The sequence below is a fragment of the Gymnodraco acuticeps genome, unplaced genomic scaffold (assembly GCF_902827175.1).
Source record: "Gymnodraco acuticeps unplaced genomic scaffold, fGymAcu1.1, whole genome shotgun sequence".
NCBI classification, from domain to species: domain Eukaryota; kingdom Metazoa; phylum Chordata; class Actinopteri; order Perciformes; family Bathydraconidae; genus Gymnodraco; species Gymnodraco acuticeps.
In genome coordinates, this window is record NW_022990238.1 from 10,847,846 (window position 1) to 10,870,658 (window position 22,813).

At 41.0% G+C, this 22,813-nt stretch overlaps 2 protein-coding genes across 2 annotated transcripts; one reads left to right on the forward strand and one right to left on the reverse strand.

Annotated features, from left to right (window-relative positions):
• Positions 1-9,622: 9,622 nt before the first annotated feature.
• arf2a (ADP-ribosylation factor 2a) lies at positions 9,623-14,375 on the reverse strand. Its single transcript, XM_034219745.1, has 5 exons — positions 14,286-14,375; positions 11,429-11,583; positions 11,218-11,328; positions 10,980-11,104; positions 9,623-10,872 (listed from the first exon to the last, which is right to left on the reverse strand). Exons 2-5 carry the CDS (start codon positions 11,571-11,573, stop codon positions 10,711-10,713), a joined length of 543 nt encoding a protein of 180 aa, XP_034075636.1. The 5' UTR covers positions 11,574-11,583; positions 14,286-14,375; the 3' UTR covers positions 9,623-10,710.
• A 1,562-nt stretch (positions 14,376-15,937) lies between these two features.
• On the forward strand, positions 15,938-22,032 carry wnt9b (wingless-type MMTV integration site family, member 9B). Its single transcript, XM_034219744.1, has 4 exons — positions 15,938-16,141; positions 16,795-17,048; positions 18,502-18,767; positions 20,173-22,032. Exons 1-4 carry the CDS (start codon positions 16,056-16,058, stop codon positions 20,632-20,634), a joined length of 1,068 nt encoding a protein of 355 aa, XP_034075635.1. The 5' UTR covers positions 15,938-16,055; the 3' UTR covers positions 20,635-22,032.
• Positions 22,033-22,813: the final 781 nt, after the last annotated feature.

The following is a 22,813-nucleotide window of genomic DNA, read 5'->3' on the forward strand; positions in this document are numbered from 1 at the left end:
TGGAACTTCCAGCTCGCTGGCAGCAGGTCCCGCCTCGGCTCCGCCTCTTTGCCCTTATTTGGAGCAGGCTGGAGAAGGCGGGAGTTGAACTCTGACGTCACTGTTGAGCCGTTAGTGGCCGACTCCGCCTACTAAGGGCTTCACGGCAACTCTGCAGAATCCTATGGGTGACGTCACGGACCCTACGTCCATATACAGTCTATGATCCAGACCCATCTCGTTTTTTTAGATTGTCAATACTATTACTGTATAACTAATATCTCAGGTTAAGAGGCACCTTCAAATAAAGATTGGTCTTTAAATACATTTTGTCTTTTGAATTGTTTGTCTAAAGTCAAGGATCTAGAACTGGTACTTAGTTTTAATGATACAGTCTGGTTATTATGCTGTTTGGAGGAGGCCTCACAGGTAAGAGCACTAACTAGCTACCATCACATGTACCGTAGCTTGACTTAAATGTATTAAACGTATAATTAAGTGCAAAATATAAATAACTAATGTCATGCAAACATATTAATATTTGCTTGATTCCAGAGTTGAATTTAGCACAATTGCATACAAATGTCAAGGGATTTTAATATTCTGAAGTCTTCGTTCTAAATAGAAAATAGCATGGATAATTTACAAAGGCTTTAAAAACACAGCAGGAGCCCAAAACAATTATAAAACTTGTCATTATTTCAGTACAGTTCAATTGGTTTTATTTTCATAAACGGTTATCAACCGTTAGTGCCAAAGCAGTAGGCTATAATATAAGTAGCTATTGGCTGTCCGAAAAGTCGCCAGAAGTCGCTAAATGACGTCATCGCCTAATTTGCATATCATGTAATGGCGGCTGTAAGCAAAAAACGTTCCCAACCCTTCAAGGATCAAAACTTGAAACCACCGGAGATAAATCCAGACGACAGTAGATCAGAAATGTCTTTGCCTTTTGAGTATGTTTTGGGGTTTTAACATGACAGTTTGGCATATAAATCCCCCTTACAATAAAGGCAGTATGCCCGTGTGTCATCTCCAATAAATGGCTTCAACCATCCTTTATACTCAGGGTTTGATTCCCACTCCTTTCTGTATTTTTGAGAATACAATTTAGACTGTGCCATGATGTTTAGCTTGTCACAGAGAGGCACACACACAGTGGACGAGGTGATTGAGTGACTGAGGCTGTGTGAGGCAAAGCAAAGCAAAGGCAGTTATTTATTATAGTGTGAAAGTGAGTGAAGAAACATTTACATTCAACATTTAAATCCCGCTCAAAACCAGGACGACTTGGCAGTTGGCGCATGCGCAATTCATTGGCAGTCTCGACGCGGGGGAGTGTGGTTGTCTCCTCTCTGCTCTGACTGCAGCAGCAGCTCTGCTGCGGCCAGGCAACTGTCAGTCTGAGCGCCTGTGAGTACTATGCAGTGGCGGCGGGTCATTAGGGGCAGGTGGGGCACAGCCCCACCTAGTGTCAGAAGAAAGTATTACAAATAATGATTACAAAAAAATACTAAAAAATAAATAAAAAAACATATAAAATATATTTTAAGGTCATGTTTAATAATCTGATTCGTCTGTACATTTCTGTTTTAGTCTGTGTTCTTCTAATTAGTGTCTAGAGTGCCGTTTTGAGCTGTTTAGAGCCATGTGGGACAAAACCCGATCCTGCCCCTCCCTCTCAGAGTCTAAGTGAACGGTGATTGTAAAAACTACACTGCGCATGCTCAGAGTATTTTTCTATTTAATGTGTGTGGCAAAAAAATAATGACCGTAGGGGCATAGTGCTCCCATCCCCACCATACGTCATCTCACATAATTCAGAATTGATTGGCTGTAAGTACTCACGTGTGCAGTGCTGCGAAACGTCACGTGTAGTTTGAAGAGGAGACGAGAGAGCAGCATATAGCTAACATCACCAGCGATTAAAAGAAGTAAAAAACTGAAAGAAAATGAATGAAGTTGACCATTTACTGGAGCACACATTTGAGACACTTAGTCTCGGAGAGAAACTGGAGGTAAAGCGCCTCGGTGCCCACCATCCACCGGATTTCCAAATGGTCCAGACTGCGGGCAAAGTTAAACGTGGGTTTAACGCTGAGTGGTTTGCTAAAAAGAAATGGCTAACGGCGAGCATCCAGAAGAATTCCCTCTTTTGCTTTCCTTGCCTGCTTTTTGGTGAAGATCAAGGTACTTGGTCGAGGACAGGTTACAAGGACTTAAAGCATCTCTCGGAGAGGACAATGAAGCATGAGAGCAGCAACAGTCATTTGGAAAATGTCGTAAAATTGGGATTACTTGGAAGGGTGAATGTTGCAGCTCAGATTGACAGCGCCTACAGACGCGGCATTGATTCTCATAATAGGAAGGTGGAAGAAAACAGGTACGTGCTTGGTCGGATCATCACCTGTATTAAACTGTGTGGGAAATGTGAGACAGCACTGCGGGGCCACAACGAGTCGGCGGACTCTCTGAATCCAGTGATATTCAGGTCAATTTTCGAGACAATGTGTGAGGGCGATTCCAGGCTTCAACGGCACTACGAAGCTCAGCTTGTTTTCAAAGGGACATCAAGCACCATACAGAATGAACTCTTGGACTGCATGTATGATGTGTACAGGGAGGAAATAGCCAAGCAAGTGGACAACACATCATTTGTTGCCGTTCAGGCCGACGAGACAACCGATGTCTCCTGTAAATCGCAAATGGTGATTGTGCTGCGATACATTATGCCTGACCTCACAGTTACAGAGCGTTTTTTTGAGTTTGTGGAAGTAGCCTAAAGGACAAAACTGGTGTAGGTCTCTCTAACAGCATCAAGGCTGTTCTGGAACCCCTGAAGCTGAAAGAAAAGCTAATCGCTCAGACCTATGACGGGGCGGCTGTCATGAGCGGTAACGTGCGCGGGGTACAGACGGTGATGAAGGAGACGTACCCAAACGCTCAGTTTGTTCACTGCTACGCCCACCAACTGAACCTGACCCTGCAGCAACTGTGTTCAGCAAGGATGAGCATCCTGAAGGTGTTTTTTGCAGATCTAACTGCTTTTTCCACTTTTTTCTCCGGTGCTCCAAAACGTGTTGCAGCTCTTGCAGAGGCAACACAGAGACGCATCCCACGGCCACCGGCTGTGAGATGGAACTTTAAAAGCAGAACTGTGAACGCGGTTTGGGAGACCCGAGATGCACTACTTCAGTGTATGAAGCATATACGCGCACAACCAGGATGGGATGCGGTCACCATAAGTGAGGCATAGGCTACGGCCTGTCAAAGAAACTGCGGGACCGAGCATTTATGCAGCTCCTGGAGTTTTTTTCGTTGCTTATGCCAGAAGTGGATGTTCTATACAACACTCTGCAAAAACGAAGCATCGATGCACCTGGGATCAACAGCGCGCTCTGCCGTTTCAAGGAAAATGTTCAGAAAATGAGGCAGAAAACTGATGCATTGGCCGCCACTGCTCATGATGGAACAGACGAGCCAGGCCGACGAGTCAGCAGCACAGCGCCGGTGATGAAGGAGGCTTGTGACACAGTCATCTCACAGGTGGAACAGAGGTTCTCACAGAGTGACCATTTGATCGCTGCAAAGCTTGTTGACAGCTCATTCTTCCCACAGCATGTCCTGTCATTTCCTACACCTGAGCTTGACTGCGCCGTGAAACTGTGGCCTGCGTTGGGAAACAAGGAGAAGTTGAAGTCTGAGCTGACCACGCTCTACCGCCACAGTGAGCTTCACACTGGAAACACTGCCCTGTCTCTGTTGAAATCCATTCACGAGAACAACTTGGAGGAAACGTTTGCTGAGACTGTTATTTTGGTCAAAATAATAGTGACAACTCCGATGACGACATCCGAGTCAGAGAGGAACTTTTCCACCCTCAAAAGGATAAAGACTTTCACTCGCAACACCATGGGACAGCCGCGACTTAACGCATTGGCCATGCTTTCAATTGAAAGCCAGTTGATCCAGCAACTACAGGACTTCATCCCCAAAGTGATAGACACATTCTGTCAGAGGAAGGACCGCCGTGCCGCTTTTCTTTTCAAGTGAGCCTTCAGCTTTGGTAAGTTCATTTATGTCATATATTTTGTTGATCTTCTGTGTTTTGCCTCTGCTGGATCGATTGATATTGTGACCTCGATGATGAGTGTCTGTGTTTTCCTTATATTTACAGTCTATGGTGTTTTAATGCTAAAGCATTACGGTTGTTGTTATTGTTAAGAATTACTTTGTGATGGTGACCTTTACTCCATGTATGAAGGTGCATTACTATGACATCCCCACGCTGTGTACGTAAATGTATGCGCTCACAGTGTTGCTCCTGTGGTCTTCAGTATGTAATTTGACACTCCCCCTCTCTCTCTCCTCCCCCCCTCTCTCTGTCCCCCCTCTCTCTCTCCTCCCTCTCTCTGTCCCCCCCCTCTCTCTCTCTCTCTCTCTCCCCCGACCTCTTTCTGCCCCCCCAGTTTTGTACACCTAGAAACGCCACTGGTACTATGGGAGGGAGGCGGGGCTCACGGCAGCACCCGCGGCTCGTTAACTGCAGAACAATACGTGAGTCTCCAAACACCAGAAAAGTCGCTAATAACACCATTATAAATCGCTAGATTAGTCGTTAGTCGCTTTTGACACAAATAAGTCGCCGGAGGGTTTGGAAATCCGCCAAATTTAACGAGAAAATCGCCAAGTTGGCAACACTGCCCCCCCCTCCCTCCTCCCACATCTACAGGTGAAAATTACTTTTGCGACACATTTATCGCAAGAAGTGTAGCAAAAGTCAAGGCCGCAGATTCGTCGATTTATACTGCCACAGAGCAGATTCGTCAAGTTGTAATGACTGATTTGAGAGGTTGTAATAACCAAGTTGCAGTTGTAATGGAAAATATATTTAAAAAATATGTATTTTTCTGCAAGTGAACATTTCATCACTATATTTATTTTGTTTCCTACAAGCTACAAAACTGTTTTTTTTCTTCTGTGACTTCAAATTTGGTTCACAGTTACGTGGATATTTTATACAAGTGTAAATTTGGTTCACAGTTACGTGGATATTTTATACAAGTGTAAATTTGGTTCACAGTTACGTGGATATTTTATACAAGTGTAAATGTATGCACACAAGCTCAGATTTTTTTTCTGCAAGTGCTCACATCAGGTTGTACACGCTCTCGCATTTTGCACCATATCTACCTTCATACACTACCTTTAACAGTTGTTTGACCTGGTTTTAGGTCTCGTCATAGCACAGAGACGGTTTTATTAAAGATTTGAAATGACATTCATTGTAATACCGACTGTGGGAAATCCACAGTTTTAGTTCCATTGGACCTCAGTGCGGCGTTTGACACCATAGATCACGATATTTTAATATAAAGACTAGAGAAATGGGTGGGTCTGTCTGGCACTGTCCTAAAATGGTTTAAATCCTATGTTGAAAACCGAGAGTATTTTGTTTCAATTGGTAGCTGTACATCGGACAGCACCAAAATGACATGTGGAGTTCCCCAGGGGTCGATCCTCGGGCCCCTTCTATTCAATTTGTACATGCTGCCACTTGCTCAAATAATTAGAAATAACAACATTTCATATCATAATTACGCGGATGACACTCAAATCTACATATCACTTTCCATAGATGAATACGGTCCTACTGATTTATTGATCACATGTCTAAAACAAATACATGACTGGATGTGCCGTAATTTCTTACAGCTCAACACAAAAAAAACCGAAGTCATTGATTTTGGAACCAAAGAAGAGATAATTAAAGTCTCTGCACACCTGGAATCACTATTACTCAAACCGAAAAGTCAAGCAAGAAACTAGGTATAATTTTAGACTCTGACCTCAATTTTAACAGCCACATCAGGGCAATCAACAGATCAGCCTACTACCATCTAAAAAATATCTTGTGTATTAAAGACCTTATGTCCAAGCAAAACTTTGCAAAACTTGTCCATGCATTTGTCTTGACTACTGCAACAGCATCTTCACAGGCATCTTCACAGGCCTCACAAAAAAATCACTCCGTAAATTCCAACTAATTCAAAATGCTGCTGCCAGAGCAGTGCCGAATTCACCATATACATTGGGGGGGGGGGACATCCCCCCCCCCAATATTCAGATACGCTCAAAATGTCCCCCCGAATATATAGCCTAACTGATATAATTTGTTTTTAAAATAAGATTGCTATTCTATGACTTTTTTCTTTTGGCTATTTGTATACTTGAAAATCTTTATTTTCTGTTATTGTGATCTTCACCAAAATGATATTCTTTTCATATGTAAATTGGATCCGCCTTTGTTTGTTTATGCATACCTTTATTTTGTACCCGGGGGGTGTATTTCGCTGTCGCGAGTCCAGCTTCAGTTACCATTGATGCTCCAAGCAGGTCAGTCATGTTTTAATTTGCCCTCCATCAGTTCTGGTATATTTTTCTAGTTAGCCCTAAACTATATAATTTTATTTCGTAATGGTAATGTTAATGAACCCTCCGGTTTAGCTTCTTTGCGTAAATAACTTGTAGTTCTGATGTTAAAACCTAACTTTTCAGGAATAGTAGCTAGGGGAGTGATTTGTAAAATATGCATAAAGAAAAAGTAAATCTGTTTACAGTTCTGTTTCATATGGGTGTTGTTGAGAGATGTATCCATAGGGCGGTGGTGACAAATGATGGTTTCAAAGAGTGATGAAAACTGCTGCAACACTGTTAGACCGTAAAACCGGGATGACATTGAAACCAGAGCTGGAAAAGGTGAACTTGTAGAAGATGAAAAAGGCATCTCTTGCTAAGATGTAGCAGGAAATAAATAATGGAGCCTGGAGCTACACCAGCAGAGTTCTTATTATACATCCATGAGCTACACCAGCAGCAGTTTGATGTCAGACAGGTGTGACCAGAACACGAAGGAACTTCTGCATCATGTTGTATCAAGCACAAGTACGGGCACGAGCAAAAATAGGACTCAAGAGCACAACCAGGCAATAAGCGTTTAATCCAAAAGGTAAAAATAAAACAGGCAATGATCAAAAAATGTACTGACTTGAAGTAACAAAAAAACAACCAACTAGGTTGGTACAAATGCTAAGCAGCTAGAACAATAGCTTACGTCAGAAGAGAAACATGGAGCACCTTCTGCTATACAGACAAGACGAACTGGCACTGACCAAGGAAACAGCACAGACTAAATACACAGACCAGGAGTGATCATTAGGGACAGCTGAGGCTCATTGAGACCAGGCAGGTGATTAACAGGGAGAGAAAATACCCAGGTGAGGGAGTGAGGCGATCAGCCAGGGCCAGGATGTGACATGTTGTAAACGTTAAAGTCACACAGGGAACGTTGTGCTTCTGTTCTTCTGTGGGTTTGTTTTGAGTCTAATGTAAGAGTATAAAGCGAGGTGTGTGTTTTAACTTGTTAATGTCAGATGTGAGAGTTAAGAAATGGTGAGAAATTAGAGCTGTGTGTGTCAGAAGCATGGTCATTTTTTTGGTGTTGTTACAAAGCGATTATGCATTTGTACAGATAGTTAAGTTAAAGCCTTTTATTGTCATTATACACAGAGTATAACGAGATTCAGAGTGCAACTCTGTCCCGGTGTGCAAAAAATACAAACAAATACATAACACTAAAAAACACGGCAATAGGACAGACAACATACAATCATACGGGGGAATAAATAGTTAAATATATTGATATAAAAATAGTATATAAAGTGCATTAAAAGTGTGTGTATGTGTGAGAATGGTTACAGTTATTGCATTATGTGTGGTGGTTGAGCAGCCTGACGGCCCAGGGGTAGAAACTGTTTTTGAGTCTGTTTGTCCGTGACTTGAAGCTCCTGTACAGATATGGTTGATTGTATCATTTCATTATGTATTGCTTTAGCAGCAGCATCAGCAGCTGTGTGTGTGTGTGTGTGTGTGTGTGTGTGTGTGTGTGTGTGTGTGTGTGTGTGTGTGTGTGTGTGTGTGTGTGTGTGTGTGTGTGTGTGTGTGTGTGTGTGTGTGTGTGTGTGTGTGTGTGTGTGTGTGTGTGTGTGTGTGTGTGTGTGTTTATTACCAGATTGACACTTACGAGGAAATTGACTTTGTGTCATGGTGCATACATAAAAGTAAAACAAAAATGAAAAACACAGAGAACTATTTTAAGGAAACTATATTAACATAAAAAATATATTAAAATATAGCAGTATTTACATTGAAATAGAATGGAATAAAATATCTGCAGTAATAAAAAACAAAACAGATATTGTATTGTGTGCATTAATGTAATGCATAGAGTCTATGATGTGGCTGAGGTAAAGTGTCAGTTGGGGTGCCGGGCCTTGTGGATGAGGCCGGTAGAATTCACTTTCAACAGATGTTTACCACCTCAGGTCTGCAAAACATACAATCGCAGGGGTCTTTCTAATTCATTAAAGAGCTAAAAAGACCACAAGTGAAGTTGTCATGAACGCAGAAAGCTCGAGAAATTGTCAAATGCAGTCCCACATTTAAAACAGCAGAGGTTGTGGTGGATGTGGGAAATTGTGAGAACTCTGAACATTTCCAGACTCAGGCCTTCACTCTCTGACTCTGTGGCAGAAACCCTCATACACGCTTTCATCACCTCCCGCCTGGACTACTGCAATGGAGTCCTGTCCGGGGTTCCAAGCAAAGCCCTGGAGAGGCTCCAATACGTCCAGAACTCTGCCACCAGGCTTCTCACCCGCACCAAGCCCTGGCAACACATGACAGACATGGCTACCTGTATGTCAAATAACTGATTCCAAAATACTGCTGCTGGTTTATAAAGCATGGAATGGTTTAGGCCCAAAATACATTTCTGATCTACAAATGATGAACCATCCAGAACTCTCAGGTCTTCAGGGACTGGTCAGCTTTCTGTCCCCAGAGTCAGAACTAAACATGGAGAAGCAGCGTTCAGTTATTATGCTCCAAATATCTGGAACAAACTACCAGAAACCTGCAGGTCCGCTGCAACTCTCCCAATCCAGGCTGAAGACTTTTCTTTTTGCTGCTGCTTTTAATTGAACTATTCATATCTTAAACTGCACTGTAACTTTTATTCATGTATTTCATATATTAGCATGTTTATTTTTATTGTTTTTGCTTTCGAATGACTGTTTTTAAATGCCATTTTTTATGTGTTTCTGCTGCACTACTTCTTAATGCTCTTAATGTCTTTCATTTTTGTAAAGCACTATGATCTGCCGTGTGTTGAAAGGACTTTTAACTCTTTGCTTATTGTGGTCTTTTTTGTTTATTAAACCATTTAATTTGGTATACTTGAATTGTGCACTGCCTGGGTGTTTGATCCAAAAACATGTTTCTGTTTGTACTGAATATGAATCTCAACAGACAAATTGTTGGCTACTGCAAGATCATTTTAAAATGCTTATCTGTGGGGCATTAGTTTTTTTTAGTACTTTAATTCATATTGAAAAAATATATTGAAGGTATTACAATGAAAAGGCCAGTAAATCTCTTTACTATAGTGCATTTATCAAATGTCAAAAGACGAGCTTAAAGCAATTGTTGAAGGTAGAAAGACAAACCTTTGTACATGTACAACCTTGTCATCTGCACAGAAGATTCATGTAAATTAAAGCTGACCAACATCTGAACAAGGACGTCAAGTTAAAATACATTTTATTACATTATATAATACACATTACTATTTCTTGTTGTACACCATATATACTCTACTTGTGTTGAAGAAATACCTGGAGTAAAGACAAAGAAAACCCCAAGACAGTCGATCCATTACTCAAACTTCCCAAGAGAACACTAATTCGATCAATGATCAATTAGTCCCAATAGTATTTTTATCAAAAGACTGCAGACCTGTAACTAGCTGCCAAGTAAAACAGGTTGTACGTGGAACAACAGTAACAAAAGAGGAATACAAACATTGAAAACAGACCAAAAGAACTGTAAAAAACGGAAAATAAGAAATAAATACAAAAATTAAATAAAAAACAGAGTGAAGTGGAAAAATATCCTATACGATTGATATTGCAGTTGTGATGTCGTTCACAATAGAAAAGGAAATTATGACTTTGGCATCGTTTTGCTTAATTACATGGATTAGATAAAATAATCTAATCAAATGAAAATATATTAAAATGATGATGGTGTGATTCCTTTGCAAGGATCTGTACCAAACAAAGTCCTTAGGGTATGATTTGTAGGAAGGGACCTCTATAACAATACAGTTTACTTCAGAATTGTATACATATTTAGTTTTTAACAATTATTGCAGCTCTGGCGATTTTGATATTGCACTAGTCCAATTTTCTATTTTAATAATTGTTCAAGGCCTCACCAGTCAGTCAATGGAACTGAACAACACAGCTTCACTCAATACACTTTCATATGTGCAAACATACCCTGTAACATTTATAGACTTTAAGACCCAATTCATTTTAGACATGGGTCTAAATTTGATTTAAAAACTGAAGAAATGATTCAACAAATGGGTACACATATCTGTCATTCTTAGATTTTTGTTTTGTGCTGTGGGACGTTGGAACATCGGAGTAAGGGGTTAAGGTTAACAGTTCAATACACAACATGGCTGCTCTGACTCACATTCGCCCCTCTAAAGAGAAACAATGCGGGGGAGCGATGGTCAAAAGATACAGCGCATTAGTGAAAAGAGAGAAAGAGAACAAAAGAGCAGTCTCCTGTTAAACTGCAGAGAGGAGATGGAGTGATGAATCATTTTTTTTTCTTTATCGTCATTGCAAGCCAGTTGAGACCCTCGTAGATACCGTCTCCAGTAGTGGCGCATGTTGCCTGGATATACCAGTTGCGATTGCACAGGGTGTGAAGGGCCAGCTTGTCTGTAATCTCAGCTGCATTCATGGCATTGGGAAGGTCCTGAAAGAGCAGTAAACACAATACTTAAATAGCAACTAGAGAAAAAGGCAAACATCATTTCCTGGTGTTCCTCCACTAATGATCATACAATAAAAACACATATTTACCTGTTTGTTGGCAAAAACAAGCAGCTTTGCATCTGCCAGTTCATCTTCAGCCAGCATCCGCATCAGCTCCTCCTTCGCCTCACCAATTCGCTCCCTGTCATTACTGTCCACTACAAAGACGACGGCTACAAAGGGAAAAGACGTGAGGTTTGTAAGGGAGAGTGGTTTCAAGTTTCACAAGCAATGGAGGACACGACCAACAGACTGAGAGATCTGGTCAAATTAGGTAGTTTCTGACCTTGTGTGTTTTGGAAGTAATGTCTCCAGAGCGGCCTGATCTTGTCCTGACCACCGACATCCCACACCGTGAAATTGATGTTCTTGTATTCTACCGTTTCAACATTAAAACCTGGGGATGAAGGGTAAAACAAAAAGGGATTTTTTAAATCTTGGCATTGGTAAGAAGACCATGCAGTTGGAAACGTGTGAAGATGCAGCAGAGGACTCACCAATAGTAGGGATTGTTGTAACAACTTCTCCCAGTTTGAGCTTATACAGGACGGTTGTCTTTCCAGCAGCGTCCAGTCCTACCATCAGGATCCTCATCTCTTTACTACCGAACATACCTTTCATCAGGCTAGCAAAAGCCCCCATCTTGACTGACCTGCAGAAAAACAAACCATAAAATGTTTTCTAAATGTCCCCGCCATGGGACTAATAAAGGAATTCTGATTCTGATCGAGTGATCAGGTCTTTAAACGAGGATACAAAACCATGCCAAAGAGATCATGAATCAAGTATTAATGTTCCACCTTTAAGGCTGATGTTTCATAATACAGAATACAGAAAGGCCTTTCTGGGGTTTTTGCAGGTTGACCAAGAAAGAGACATTTCCAAGGCTTTTTATGTTGGAAACTGAATGCAACGCTTGGAAGAACTGTTAGAAAGGCTGTTGACTGTGGTCGCAGTGCCCCCCACTGGTAGAATGAGGCACTGCACCGTAAAGATTCTGCAGTCAGTAAGGAACATGAAAAGAGATGAGGCTCGGGCTCAACAGACAAACGGAACATAAAGCGTTTCGAGTCTAAACCACATCCAAGTGGTGTGAGTCGTGTTCCTCTATGATAAACATGTAGTGACACGAACCACTTACAACGGAATGGGGCATTTACTGACTTTACTAAATGTGTTGTGTTCATTAAGGCTGGTATTAGTATTTTATTTCACTGTACAATATTTGAATTTACATTCTTGTATATCTAAATATATTTACACGAGTCCTGCATTCACTTGGTCACTTACAACATTCTATGCATTATTTAGCTTATTGTATTTTATTTTCTGACATGTACAGTATAGTTTACTTCATCTGCATTACATGCACATTGGTCTTGCAACATAATCTGCACTATTTGTATTCTACTCTATTTCATTTTGCACTATTTTAATTTAATGTTATTGTTTATGTCCTTTATATAAAATGCTGAATTGTTGGAGGAGGATTTTCATTGCCATTTCTACACTGTAGCTACTGTGCAGTGTGCACATGACAATAAAGCCTTTAAATCTTGAATATTTAGATGCTGAGCTCAAATAGTTTTACCAAAAAGAAGAAGCTAAACATTAGCTTCTTCTTTTTGGTTAAACTGTTGTAACTTTTAGCATTCTGATATGTTTAAATGACCTGTAAGTGTGTGTTAGCAGCATGTGTGATTACTGTACATGTGTGACTGTTTTATTAAAACTCTTTTAACTTGTTGATAAGACTTATAAAGACATAATCAGTTGCATGATTTAAGGAAATGGATTGTTAATTGGCTATAATATATAACCTGTTCCTGGGATTCTTATTTTGCATTCTCTGCATCTGTTTTTGTTATAGACCACACGAAAACCCCTCACCTGGACCCCTCTGGTTGTAATCAGAGGTGGAAGAAGTACTCAGATATTCTACTTAAGTAAAAGCAGAAATACAAGAGTGTAGGAATACTCTGTAGTAAAAGTCCTGCATTGAAAAGTATTGGCATCAAAACATACTATAAGTACCGTGAGTACAATTACTCATTATGCAGATTGGCCCATTTCAGAATAATATATATGATATGTTTTATAATGATTGATCATGAAAGTGTTCTCAAAGCTGGTAAAGGTGCAGCTAGTTTGAATGACTTTGTATACTGCAGGGTAGCTTGTGAATTTACTCCAGGTGGAACTAAAGTCTGATTTAACACTTGATTATATTTCACATCATTCATCCACATCTGTACTAGAGTAACTTAAGGAATTCAATAAATGTAGTAGAGTAAAAGTACAACATTTACCTCTGAATTGTAGTGGAGTAGAAGTATGAAGTAGCAAAACATGTACATATTCAAGTAAAGTACAAGTAACTCAAATTTGTACTTAAGCACAGTACTTGAGTAAATGTACATAGTTACTGTACAACAATGGTCGTAATAAGGAGCTTTTGTGTTTGAATAAAAGGGAGGAAGAGAGAATGAACCATACCCAAGCATTGTGTGTGTCCTATGATGGACTACCCATGTATGCAAACAGCAGTTCAAACAATATCTTAGGTCAAATGTAAGAAAGAGCCATTGTAGAGCCATGAAGACAAAATGAATAACATGTGGACCAGTTCATCCAGAATTGAGTTGAACCTGTATCACTGGATCGGTCTGAAATCTGTTCTACCTTTCCTGAACAGTGACGTTAAGATTCATCATTCATTAACAAGAACGATCTCAGGAAGCAAATCTTGCTCTTTTCAAATGCAGAAATCTGTAATGTCTTCTCTTAAACTGAGGTTAACTTCCTAGCATCTACCTTAACGCCAATTTGACTTAAGAATGGTAAAGTATGAGGAAAAAAAGATGTCGCATGTGTGAAAATACTCAGCTGGGCAAGGTAAAGTGTTGTGAGTTAAGGTAAACTGATATCGAAAAGTAATGTTACCTTTGCCTGTAGCTGTGTAAATACCTGTTTTTGTTTCCTTAATGACTCATTATAGTCATGAATTAAAGCAGGCGTTAACTGGGATCGTGGAAGTTTTAGGAAGCATAGATAAACGTTAGCATAGGGAAGAATATCCTTCACAAAAAACGACACAGAATTATAAATTCTCATTAATATGTATGAGGAATTTATATTAAAGTTCAAATATTTAAAAATGTCCTGAGGAAACACAGTCGCAATGAAGTTAAACTGCCAGGGAAAAGCTCACTACGTTTAGCGCTAGGTTTTTACGTTCCAGCAAACTGTCGACGTAAACCGTTTTTTGATCTCCAAACTTAACGTTATTAAAATGAAAATTCATATCCACGAACAGTAATGATTAATGATGAATTACACATAAAAGTAATCTACCTTTACTTGCACGTCTCAGTCCTTCTTCCTGGTTCAACACAAATGTGTCTTTTTCCGGTGTCGTCTTCTTCTTGTTTCTGTCCCCGCCCTCTTAATGAGAAATTACAACATCTTGATAGTGCAGGTGAGAAAAACGAACATCCCTTTCGGTGAGCCTAGTTATTCTCAAACACTGAAAATCAAGTCATCTACTGGACTTCTCAGCAAAAGTAGGCTACGTTAAATAAACTAAAAATATCACTCCTGAAATTAAAAAATATGATTCCATTCAGATTGTATAATTTGAAGAAATTGAGGGAGAGAAAGAGAGAGAGAAATTACAAAAAGTGCAAGAATATTGAGCATGCTTTTATTCAATGTGTCACTGTCACACTAAGTCACACAAAGACATCTCCCTATAATCAAAGTGGAAATAAAACAACTGTTTGTAGAATTGAGGCCAATCATTAATTATAGGGAGTAAAGAGACTGTGATGTGACGTGTACCTGGTTGTTCAGAGGCCTGAGGCCAGTTCAACCAGTGTGACCAGTACTGCATTCTGTCAGCTCAGCGTCACTCAGCTGTAATAGGAGAGACACCCCAGGTAAAAATGTTAACAGAGTTTTCAGAAATGCTTTGTTTAGATTACGCAAATTATACAGTATCATATTCAATATTTGCTTATTTGCATACATTTTCATATCATAAATCTGAACACTGGATTAAGCCAGGTTGAAATGTCTCCTTAACCAAAAATATGTGTGACCATATAATATACTGTTTAGACATCACATATCTTCTTTTGGTGAAAATAAAATAAAAATGTCAAGCAATTATTTTCAATGCCCAATATTAAAAACTAGTATATTTTGCTACATTTCCTCAGGTTGGGTTTAACATTAACAACATAACATCCATTTACGTTCAGAGATTAATTTACATACTGAATCCACTAGATGGTGCTCTATCCATGTTTTCTTTTTTTATCTGAAGGACCAATGAAGTTACATGACTGTGTAGTTTTCACTTGAAGAACAAGCTGTGTAGGCCCTTTACTAATATATTTGTATGTTGTTGTCCTTTAATCTCAGGTTGCATGGGTCTTTTAGTAACTTGTCTTTTGGGTGAATGCTGTGTTTTGAGTTATTTGGAAGATTTGTGGATTTTGTTGCTTTATTGCAATGATTATATTTGTAATCACTTGTAAAGTGTGGGAAATCTATTTTTGGTTTCTCCATGTTCAAGGACACTGCAGATATGCTGCCATTATGGGTCATGAAACCACCATGTTGTTTTAAAAGAAGCATCCTGCTCAACAGTAAAGCTGACAAATAAAAAACTCTGACTTCAAACAAAGTGTTTTAACTACAGAGTTTCCCTGGGGGAAAAAATAGGATTTAGCCCAAACAATATCTTGATCTGAGGTTTTGGTTCCAGTGCTTAACCAGGAGGACCGGATAGAAAATGATGGATAGGTACCCAGGTGTATTGGAGCTCTCTACATCACACCAGGTAAACACACTTTGCAGCTCCGTCCACCTGGGTGGCGTAACAGTGGGAGGGAACATACAGTAACAATATTGAGAGAATCCAATGAGGGTGCAGCAGGACGATGCCCCCCCTCCCCTATTCCCCAAAGGGCCCTGCCTCCCAGCGGACCACTGGGACCGGTGCAGCGGATTGAACGTCTGATTGCATGTGGGGCCGCTTAAAGAGGTGCGCCGGCCAGACGGCACAGACTTTCTCCGTTGAAGAATCAGCGAGATGAAGAGCAGCAACAACCCGGCACCATGCGCTCCAGGCTCCCACGGACCGCCTGCCTATTGCGACTCGTTGCACTCTGCATCCTCCTCTCGAACACTGCAGCTTATTTTGGGTCAGCTGATGTGTTTTTTTTTACTTCTGCCTAACACATTAATTGATTGCCATGCTGTTTTAACCCTTAGAGATAACAAAACGGCAACCAGTAACCTTAAGCTAAATTACGCACGCGTAATTGCGCAGAAGCTAGTAAGGTGAATTGTTATTATGTTGTTTGAAACCGCTGTAGTTTTTCTAATTGTCATGCTAATGTTTGTGGGTTATCATCACCAGTGTTATTTAAGATGTATATCAACAACATTTGTGTTTTGGCTGTTTTCACGCGTTTTTCTCTGAGTTTGTTAAACTACCGTTGACGTTTTAACTTTATACGGACTTATTCTATATTGTTGACAGTATTTTTACGAGTCCAAAAACTGATATATATTTGTGTTTTCTATAACATATATATCATATATATATATATATATTTGTTTTGTTTTTATTTATGGGAAGAGGAAATAACATGTTCAGGTGGCAAGCAAGTAGATGAGTAGACAGCGTAAAACTAAGTTACAAATTCATCACAATCACATATTTTCTTTAGGTATAAAGTAACTGCAGTGATGGAATTATGAATGGAAACAATATCAACTTGATCGTGTAGTCATACTTCATATCAAATGCATGAATGCAACTCACCTCATTTGTTTTTCTTTGCATCCCCAGGCTGTCAGGACGGGAACCCTTGGTGTTTTTACCTGGTCCGTTTTCCAATGAACCTCCGACGGGCAAGGCCCACCTGAAGCAGTGCGAGCAGATGAGTCTGACCCGGCGGCAGAAGAGGCTGTGTCGCAGGGAGCCGGGTCTGGCAGAGGCGCTGCGGGAGTCGGTGCGCCTCAGCCTCGTGGAGTGTCGCTATCAGTTCAGGAACGAGCGCTGGAACTGCAGCCTGGAAGGCCGGGGAAGCCTCCTGAAAAGAGGTAAGACTTAAACACCAAGTATTTTTTACAGCAGAAAGCATTAACCCATCATCCAAAGCGGGTAGTGCTGGGTTCGAACTCGTGACCATTCACTTGCGGATTCATGTCTTTAATCTTCATTTTTTCTTGAGTGACACAGCTGCCAGATGTTTTTTTAAATCTCCAACCCTGACATGACATGCAGTATGCTTTACATATTTTCAGCTGAGTGTCTCTGAACAGGAGAGCAATATTGGGTACTGTACCTTGAGGCAATGCAAATGATCTAAAAAACAAAGTGAGACAGGCCTGCAGTGATTGAAGAAATATGATAAGCAGTTGTTTGTCTTCAGTTGAGATATTATGAAAGTTTGGAGGCACGACAGGAGACAGTTATCAAACATTATTGTTGTTTAACTTTAATAAAACATTTGTACTGATGTGACATAAGTCACATGACAACACAGAGATAAGGTTAAGATAAAGTAAAAATAGAAGTGTGTATTGTCACAGAAAATAATATAAATTTAACACCAGTTATTGTATTATGTCTATCTTTTAAAACATAACGTTTTTAGAATATTAATTAAAATGGTTGTGTTGTTAATGCCTTACTTATTGCCTTGCTTCCTCCCTGTCGCTGGTTTTAAAACACAGCAATACGTTTTAACTCATTTTGAGATATAAGTTTCCTTATTCATTTGAGTTTGTCACAACAGGTGACAGTCTAAATCCTTTTTAACATTTTATTTTGTGTTCATTAAGATGTTCTCCACACGCTTTTGCCTTCATACCTCCCCTAAAAAAAGTTTTCCAAAGGTTGTACTTAAATACTTTTTTCCATGACATGCTACAACCATTGATTAGCTACACTTGGGAGAAAAGATCAACATATTGGATATATCTCAAATCCCCTGTAGGTCTGCTGTGCACAGAAAATGCTTTATGCATACAGATATCAGTGTGTGGGAGAACATGAACAGGTCAGCATGGAGATAATGAGGGAGTAGAAACCCTAGAAATGTGGTGCGGTGGACAAGCGCTCAAGCCCGGTGGTTATTTTTATCCCGGGAAAGCGCCCATTCCCAGAGGAAAAGGGTGGCATGATTAAACCACTTTCATCTGGGAAAATCCTTCCTAGTCAAAATAATAATTAATTGGATCAAAATATACCCCAGTGACGGCTCTTGGTGAGGCAAATAACAGTGCGTAACCAAAAGGAAAGGTCAGAAGAAGAATTATGACACCAGAAAAACTTGCAGAATAATGTTGAGGTTGTAGCAAACCATGACAACGTAATGAGCTCTCTGTAAACATTTTGATGATTGTAAACCATGAATGAATCCCTTAAGCTATAGACAGTTTGTCCTCAGAAGGCTTGACACAACTTGCATTTAAAGCTCTGTAAATGTAGCCCTTTAAATGTCCTATAGTTTTACACAACATGTTCTAATCTTTCCTATATCTGTCCCAGCATTCAAGGAGACTGCCTTCCTTCTGGCAGTGTCCTATGCAGCGCTGACTCATGCACTCGCCAAAGCGTGCAGCTCAGGTCGAATGGAGAGATGCACATGTGACGACTCCCCTGGCATCCAGCATCGAGAAGCGTGGCAGTGGGGGGTCTGCGGGGACAACCTGAAATATAGCACCAAATTTATAAAGAAGTTCCTCGGCCAAAAGAAGGTCAGCAAGGACCTGAGGGCTCAAATCGACGCCCACAACATCAACGTTGGAATTCGGGTGAGTGTGAACAAATAAACCCCAAAAAGATTAGAAATGTGACATTGAATGTGCTTCAGCAAAAGAGCCGCCCTGTCCCATTATGGGGAAGTTTCCTCCAGGGGAATCGCAAACATCACCTATACCTGAGCTCAATTAGTTGGGCTGCAATTTTACTTCACAATTATACCTCGTGCGCCATCAGAGGATACGGATTGCGATCCTCACCTGCATATTTTCCCAGTGCCAGCCAGACAAACACCCCCTTCTTTTCTGCTGTCGTTGGCCTTGGTTGGTGGATAACAGAGAGGCAGAGGCGCTGCAACAGGGAGACAACATGGCTGTGGGATCGTTGGAGCCAGGTGTTCTCAGACATGATAAAGCTTGCTGTGCGGGCCTACAGAAAATTAAAGGTCTCATGTCGGAGAGAACGATTATAACCGTGGCCTCTTTTTAATATACGAGCAAGCATTTTTTTCCACTTACTGGATCACTGTGCTCTTCATAAATCCACCTAATGTTCATAACCACCACTGTGTAGCTCTAAATAGCAGGCCCCGGGGTCCTGAAGCTCTCACCTAGGTAGAGCCAGTGGAGACAAAAAGAAAAAAAGAAAACAGGAAGGGGGAACTATCTTATCTCATCTTTACTGAGTTAAATGTTTTCCTCACTTTACACCAATGTGGCCAAGAAGAGCTGTGTGAACAACAACATGAGGTGGTTGGCGCCCCCCTCACCTCTCAGTAATGGTGCTCTGAAGCCCCTGAGGGGTTCATACCTGCAAAGGGAGGAACTGAGCAGCACTTTTCAACCAGAAGCCCCCTCTGGCTCCCTCTGTGTGACCTGTCTCTGGCCTCCGTCAAGACAGCGGCTCTCAGGCTGAGTGATCGCGCGCTCATCGCTGACCATCAAGCTCAGTGAACTATTAACCCAAACATCGTCGCACAACCGCCGCTGCATTGTTTTTGGCACTTCTTGCACAGAAATTCTTATCAATGTTTTCCATGAGCAGGCATGTACAAAGAACAGGGTGGAGAGATTCCACTGTCTGCACCGTTTGTCACCTATGCCTCGGGCTTCAGGAAAGAGAGACAGGAGAGAAGCAGACAGAGCTAGTTTCAACACATTGAGAAACAAAAAATTGCAAGAGCTGTCCAAGTGAAAAATGCGAGGTGAATGAAATACGACATTCTGAACAGTCCTCCTCAATCCATTATGTCAACATTTCTGACTGAGGTGGGCTAAAGGCGCAGAATCCGCAGACCACCACTCCTAACCTCCCTACCCACCCTTCAGGAAACTGTCTCCCTCAGTCCAGATAGACCTCCCAGATAAGAGGCCAGGTAATGAATCAAGCTGAACCAACTGACATCTCTGCATTCCCCCCCCCCCCCCTCTCCCTTGCTTTTTCTCTCTCCCATCTCAGGCAGTGAAGAGCGGGCTGAAAACAACCTGCAAGTGTCACGGTGTCTCCGGCTCCTGTGCCGTACGGACTTGCTGGAAGCAGCTGTCTCCTATCCACGACACTGGACGGCTGCTGAAGTACAGGTACGACACGGCAGTGCGAGTGCTGAGTGTCACCAACGAAGCCACCGGGGAGACGGAGCTGGCGGGGCCCCGGCGCCACGGCCAGAGCCTCCGCACCACTGACCTGGTCTTCCTGGAGGACTCCCCTAGCTTCTGCAGGCCCTCACGGTACTCCCCGGGTACGGGGGGCCGGTCCTGCGCCAAAGACACCAGCTGTCAGAGCCTGTGCTGCGGACGGGGGTACAACACAGCCATGCGCCTCACCAGCCTCTCCTGCCACTGCCAGGTCCGCTGGTGCTGCCACGTGGAGTGTCAGACGTGTGTGAGGGAGGAGGAGGTGTACACCTGCAAGAACGCATAGAAGAAAGTAGAATGATCCTTTGGGAACAGAAACGTGAGAGAGACATTTTGACGTGGATGAACTATAAGCTCCAATCTCACACAGAGCATGTCTATGCAAATCTCCATTCAGACCTGCATGTTATTTGGGGAGGAATATACATTTGTAATATTATAATATTGCTGTTTTTTTTGCTAATCGTCACCGAATTGATACGCAGCAGCTTTCCTGTAAGTTAGGATGTTTTTAAACTCTGCTTTGGATGCACTGAAATCCCATTTCTTATGGGACTGAGCTCTTAAAACAGGTACTTGGACTGGATGTCACCGGCAGTACGTCGTCTCTAACAGTGATTTTGCGTATTGTTATTGCATCGGCCCCTTCCACTTGACTATTTATTGTATCAGTCACTGTTGTACTGCTGCTTTATACCTTAACCTTCTTATAATTGCCACTAAGGCTAACATGGCCTTAAAGGGAATCCACCTGTCTGTCTTTCTGCCTGCTGTGGAGACATGTTAGGAGTTCATTTTTGATTTAAAAAAAAAAAAGCACTTAGATTGCTCTTGTTATGTATGATACAAAGATAATAAATCATGGTATAACTATTTAAAGTATATGTTTAAACCGAATCACTGGAAGCTTTGAGGGGTGCCACTGAAATACATTGTAACATGCATAAACAGGGTTATTGTTTAAAGAAACAAGCTGGGTTTTCAGTTGCTCTTATGGAAATGTCTATGGAAATGTCTACATGTAGCCTAATGTGTGCTCAACAGAACAAAAGGAAATACCTGGGGTAATAGTCAGGGAAACACCAAACACTGTCTTTGAAAAACAAAAAAGAATGTTTCATTTCTGAACATACCAACCCTCCTCTCTATTTATAGAAGCATGCACTATGCTATGCTTTCAAGTTTAAAATTGAACTATTTAGTCTTCAAAGTCTAATTTAGCCACATCTTTGTTCTAAATGCCTTTGAAGTGGGCTAATCGTTCTCATTTTCCTTAAATGCCAATTAAAGTAAATCCCAGTGTTTACTCACTTATCCCTACATCCACGACAACTCTTACAAGTCCATGTGTGCAGGTCAAAAGTGCACCCAAGAGGTTTATTTTATTGGCCAGTTTATGTTTTGTTTGAGTGATTCTGAACTTTATATATGATATGAATATAACTCATGTCAGGGCTCCAGGCTTATGACAACATGGAATCGTAATTTTTCTACCTCACTTCATCTTTTGGCAAATATCATTAAGATTTATGAGCTATGCAGAGTTATGTCCTGTCCTTTTGCATTTGTTTAAAGATCATAATTTAGATTTTCTTGTACAGTTCTTTTGAATTTTGCTTCACCACATCTCCAAATGTTGTTTTTTTAATCTTGTTGCATTACGTTCTTATTTAAAATAAATACATACATTTGTAACAGCGTTGTGTGTGTGTTGTGTCTTGTTCAGTTGCTGTAGGCGGTCACCTTCACAAACATGCACACACTCCACACGCGAGTGCAATACACCTGCCTGAAACTGCCCTGCCCTCCTTTTCATCTGAAAGGCCTGTGGTCTCGATGCATCACCCTGTAACCGCCCGGTAAAAGGCACGGGGTGGGTGGGTGGGTGTTTGGCACGCATACAGGTGTTGTGCCTCTAGCCAGCACACCAACCGCGATGAGATGAAAATCATAATGACGATGATGAAAAAGACGATGACTTGGGAAAATGCTGTCTAACGAGCGCTTGACCCCCGTTTCACCATTAGAATGTTACTTTGGGCTGCACCAGATTGACGATGAGAGCCGTTTACATGCTATTATCCCTGAATCATAACTTTTCCACTCATTTGCAGAGCATCAGTGAAGCTGCAGCACACAGAGGGCTATTGTATGAAGTATTTATAGTGTGTGCTTTTGATGTCGCTCTCTAATTACTATGATTACACATTATTATTCCTTATTAGAACATCAACATGAGCCCCCAAGTATTGCAGTGAATTATAGGGCCATTTAAATTGACTCTCAAAGGTTTAATAACATTAAAAACATTATAATGGATGCACAGTTTATTATATTGTTGGAGCAAATGATCTCTCAGTGTGATGAGTTTACTGCTTGCAGCTATACCACGAGGAGCAATAAGGAAGGTTTGACTGATTTAGAGACACACATTAACAATCTTTCTACGTGTATCTTAAAATCAA

Excerpts from the sequence above, each read along its gene's own strand:
- arf2a (XM_034219745.1), bottom strand. The coding sequence starts at position 11,573 with ATGGGGGCTTTTGCTAGCCTGATGAAAGGTATGTTCGGTAGTAAAGAG. Across the intron at positions 11,329-11,428 it reads TACAACAATCCCTACTATTG|GTTTTAATGTTGAAACGGTA; the intron begins GTGAGTCCTCTG and ends CTTCATCCCCAG. Across the intron at positions 10,873-10,979 it reads TTGTTTTTGCCAACAAACAG|GACCTTCCCAATGCCATGAA; the intron begins GTAAATATGTGT and ends CTGCTCTTTCAG.
- wnt9b (XM_034219744.1), top strand. The coding sequence starts at position 16,056 with ATGCGCTCCAGGCTCCCACGGACCGCCTGCCTATTGCGACTCGTTGCA. Across the intron at positions 17,049-18,501 it reads GGGAAGCCTCCTGAAAAGAG|CATTCAAGGAGACTGCCTTC; the intron begins GTAAGACTTAAA and ends TATCTGTCCCAG. Across the intron at positions 18,768-20,172 it reads ACATCAACGTTGGAATTCGG|GCAGTGAAGAGCGGGCTGAA; the intron begins GTGAGTGTGAAC and ends CTCCCATCTCAG.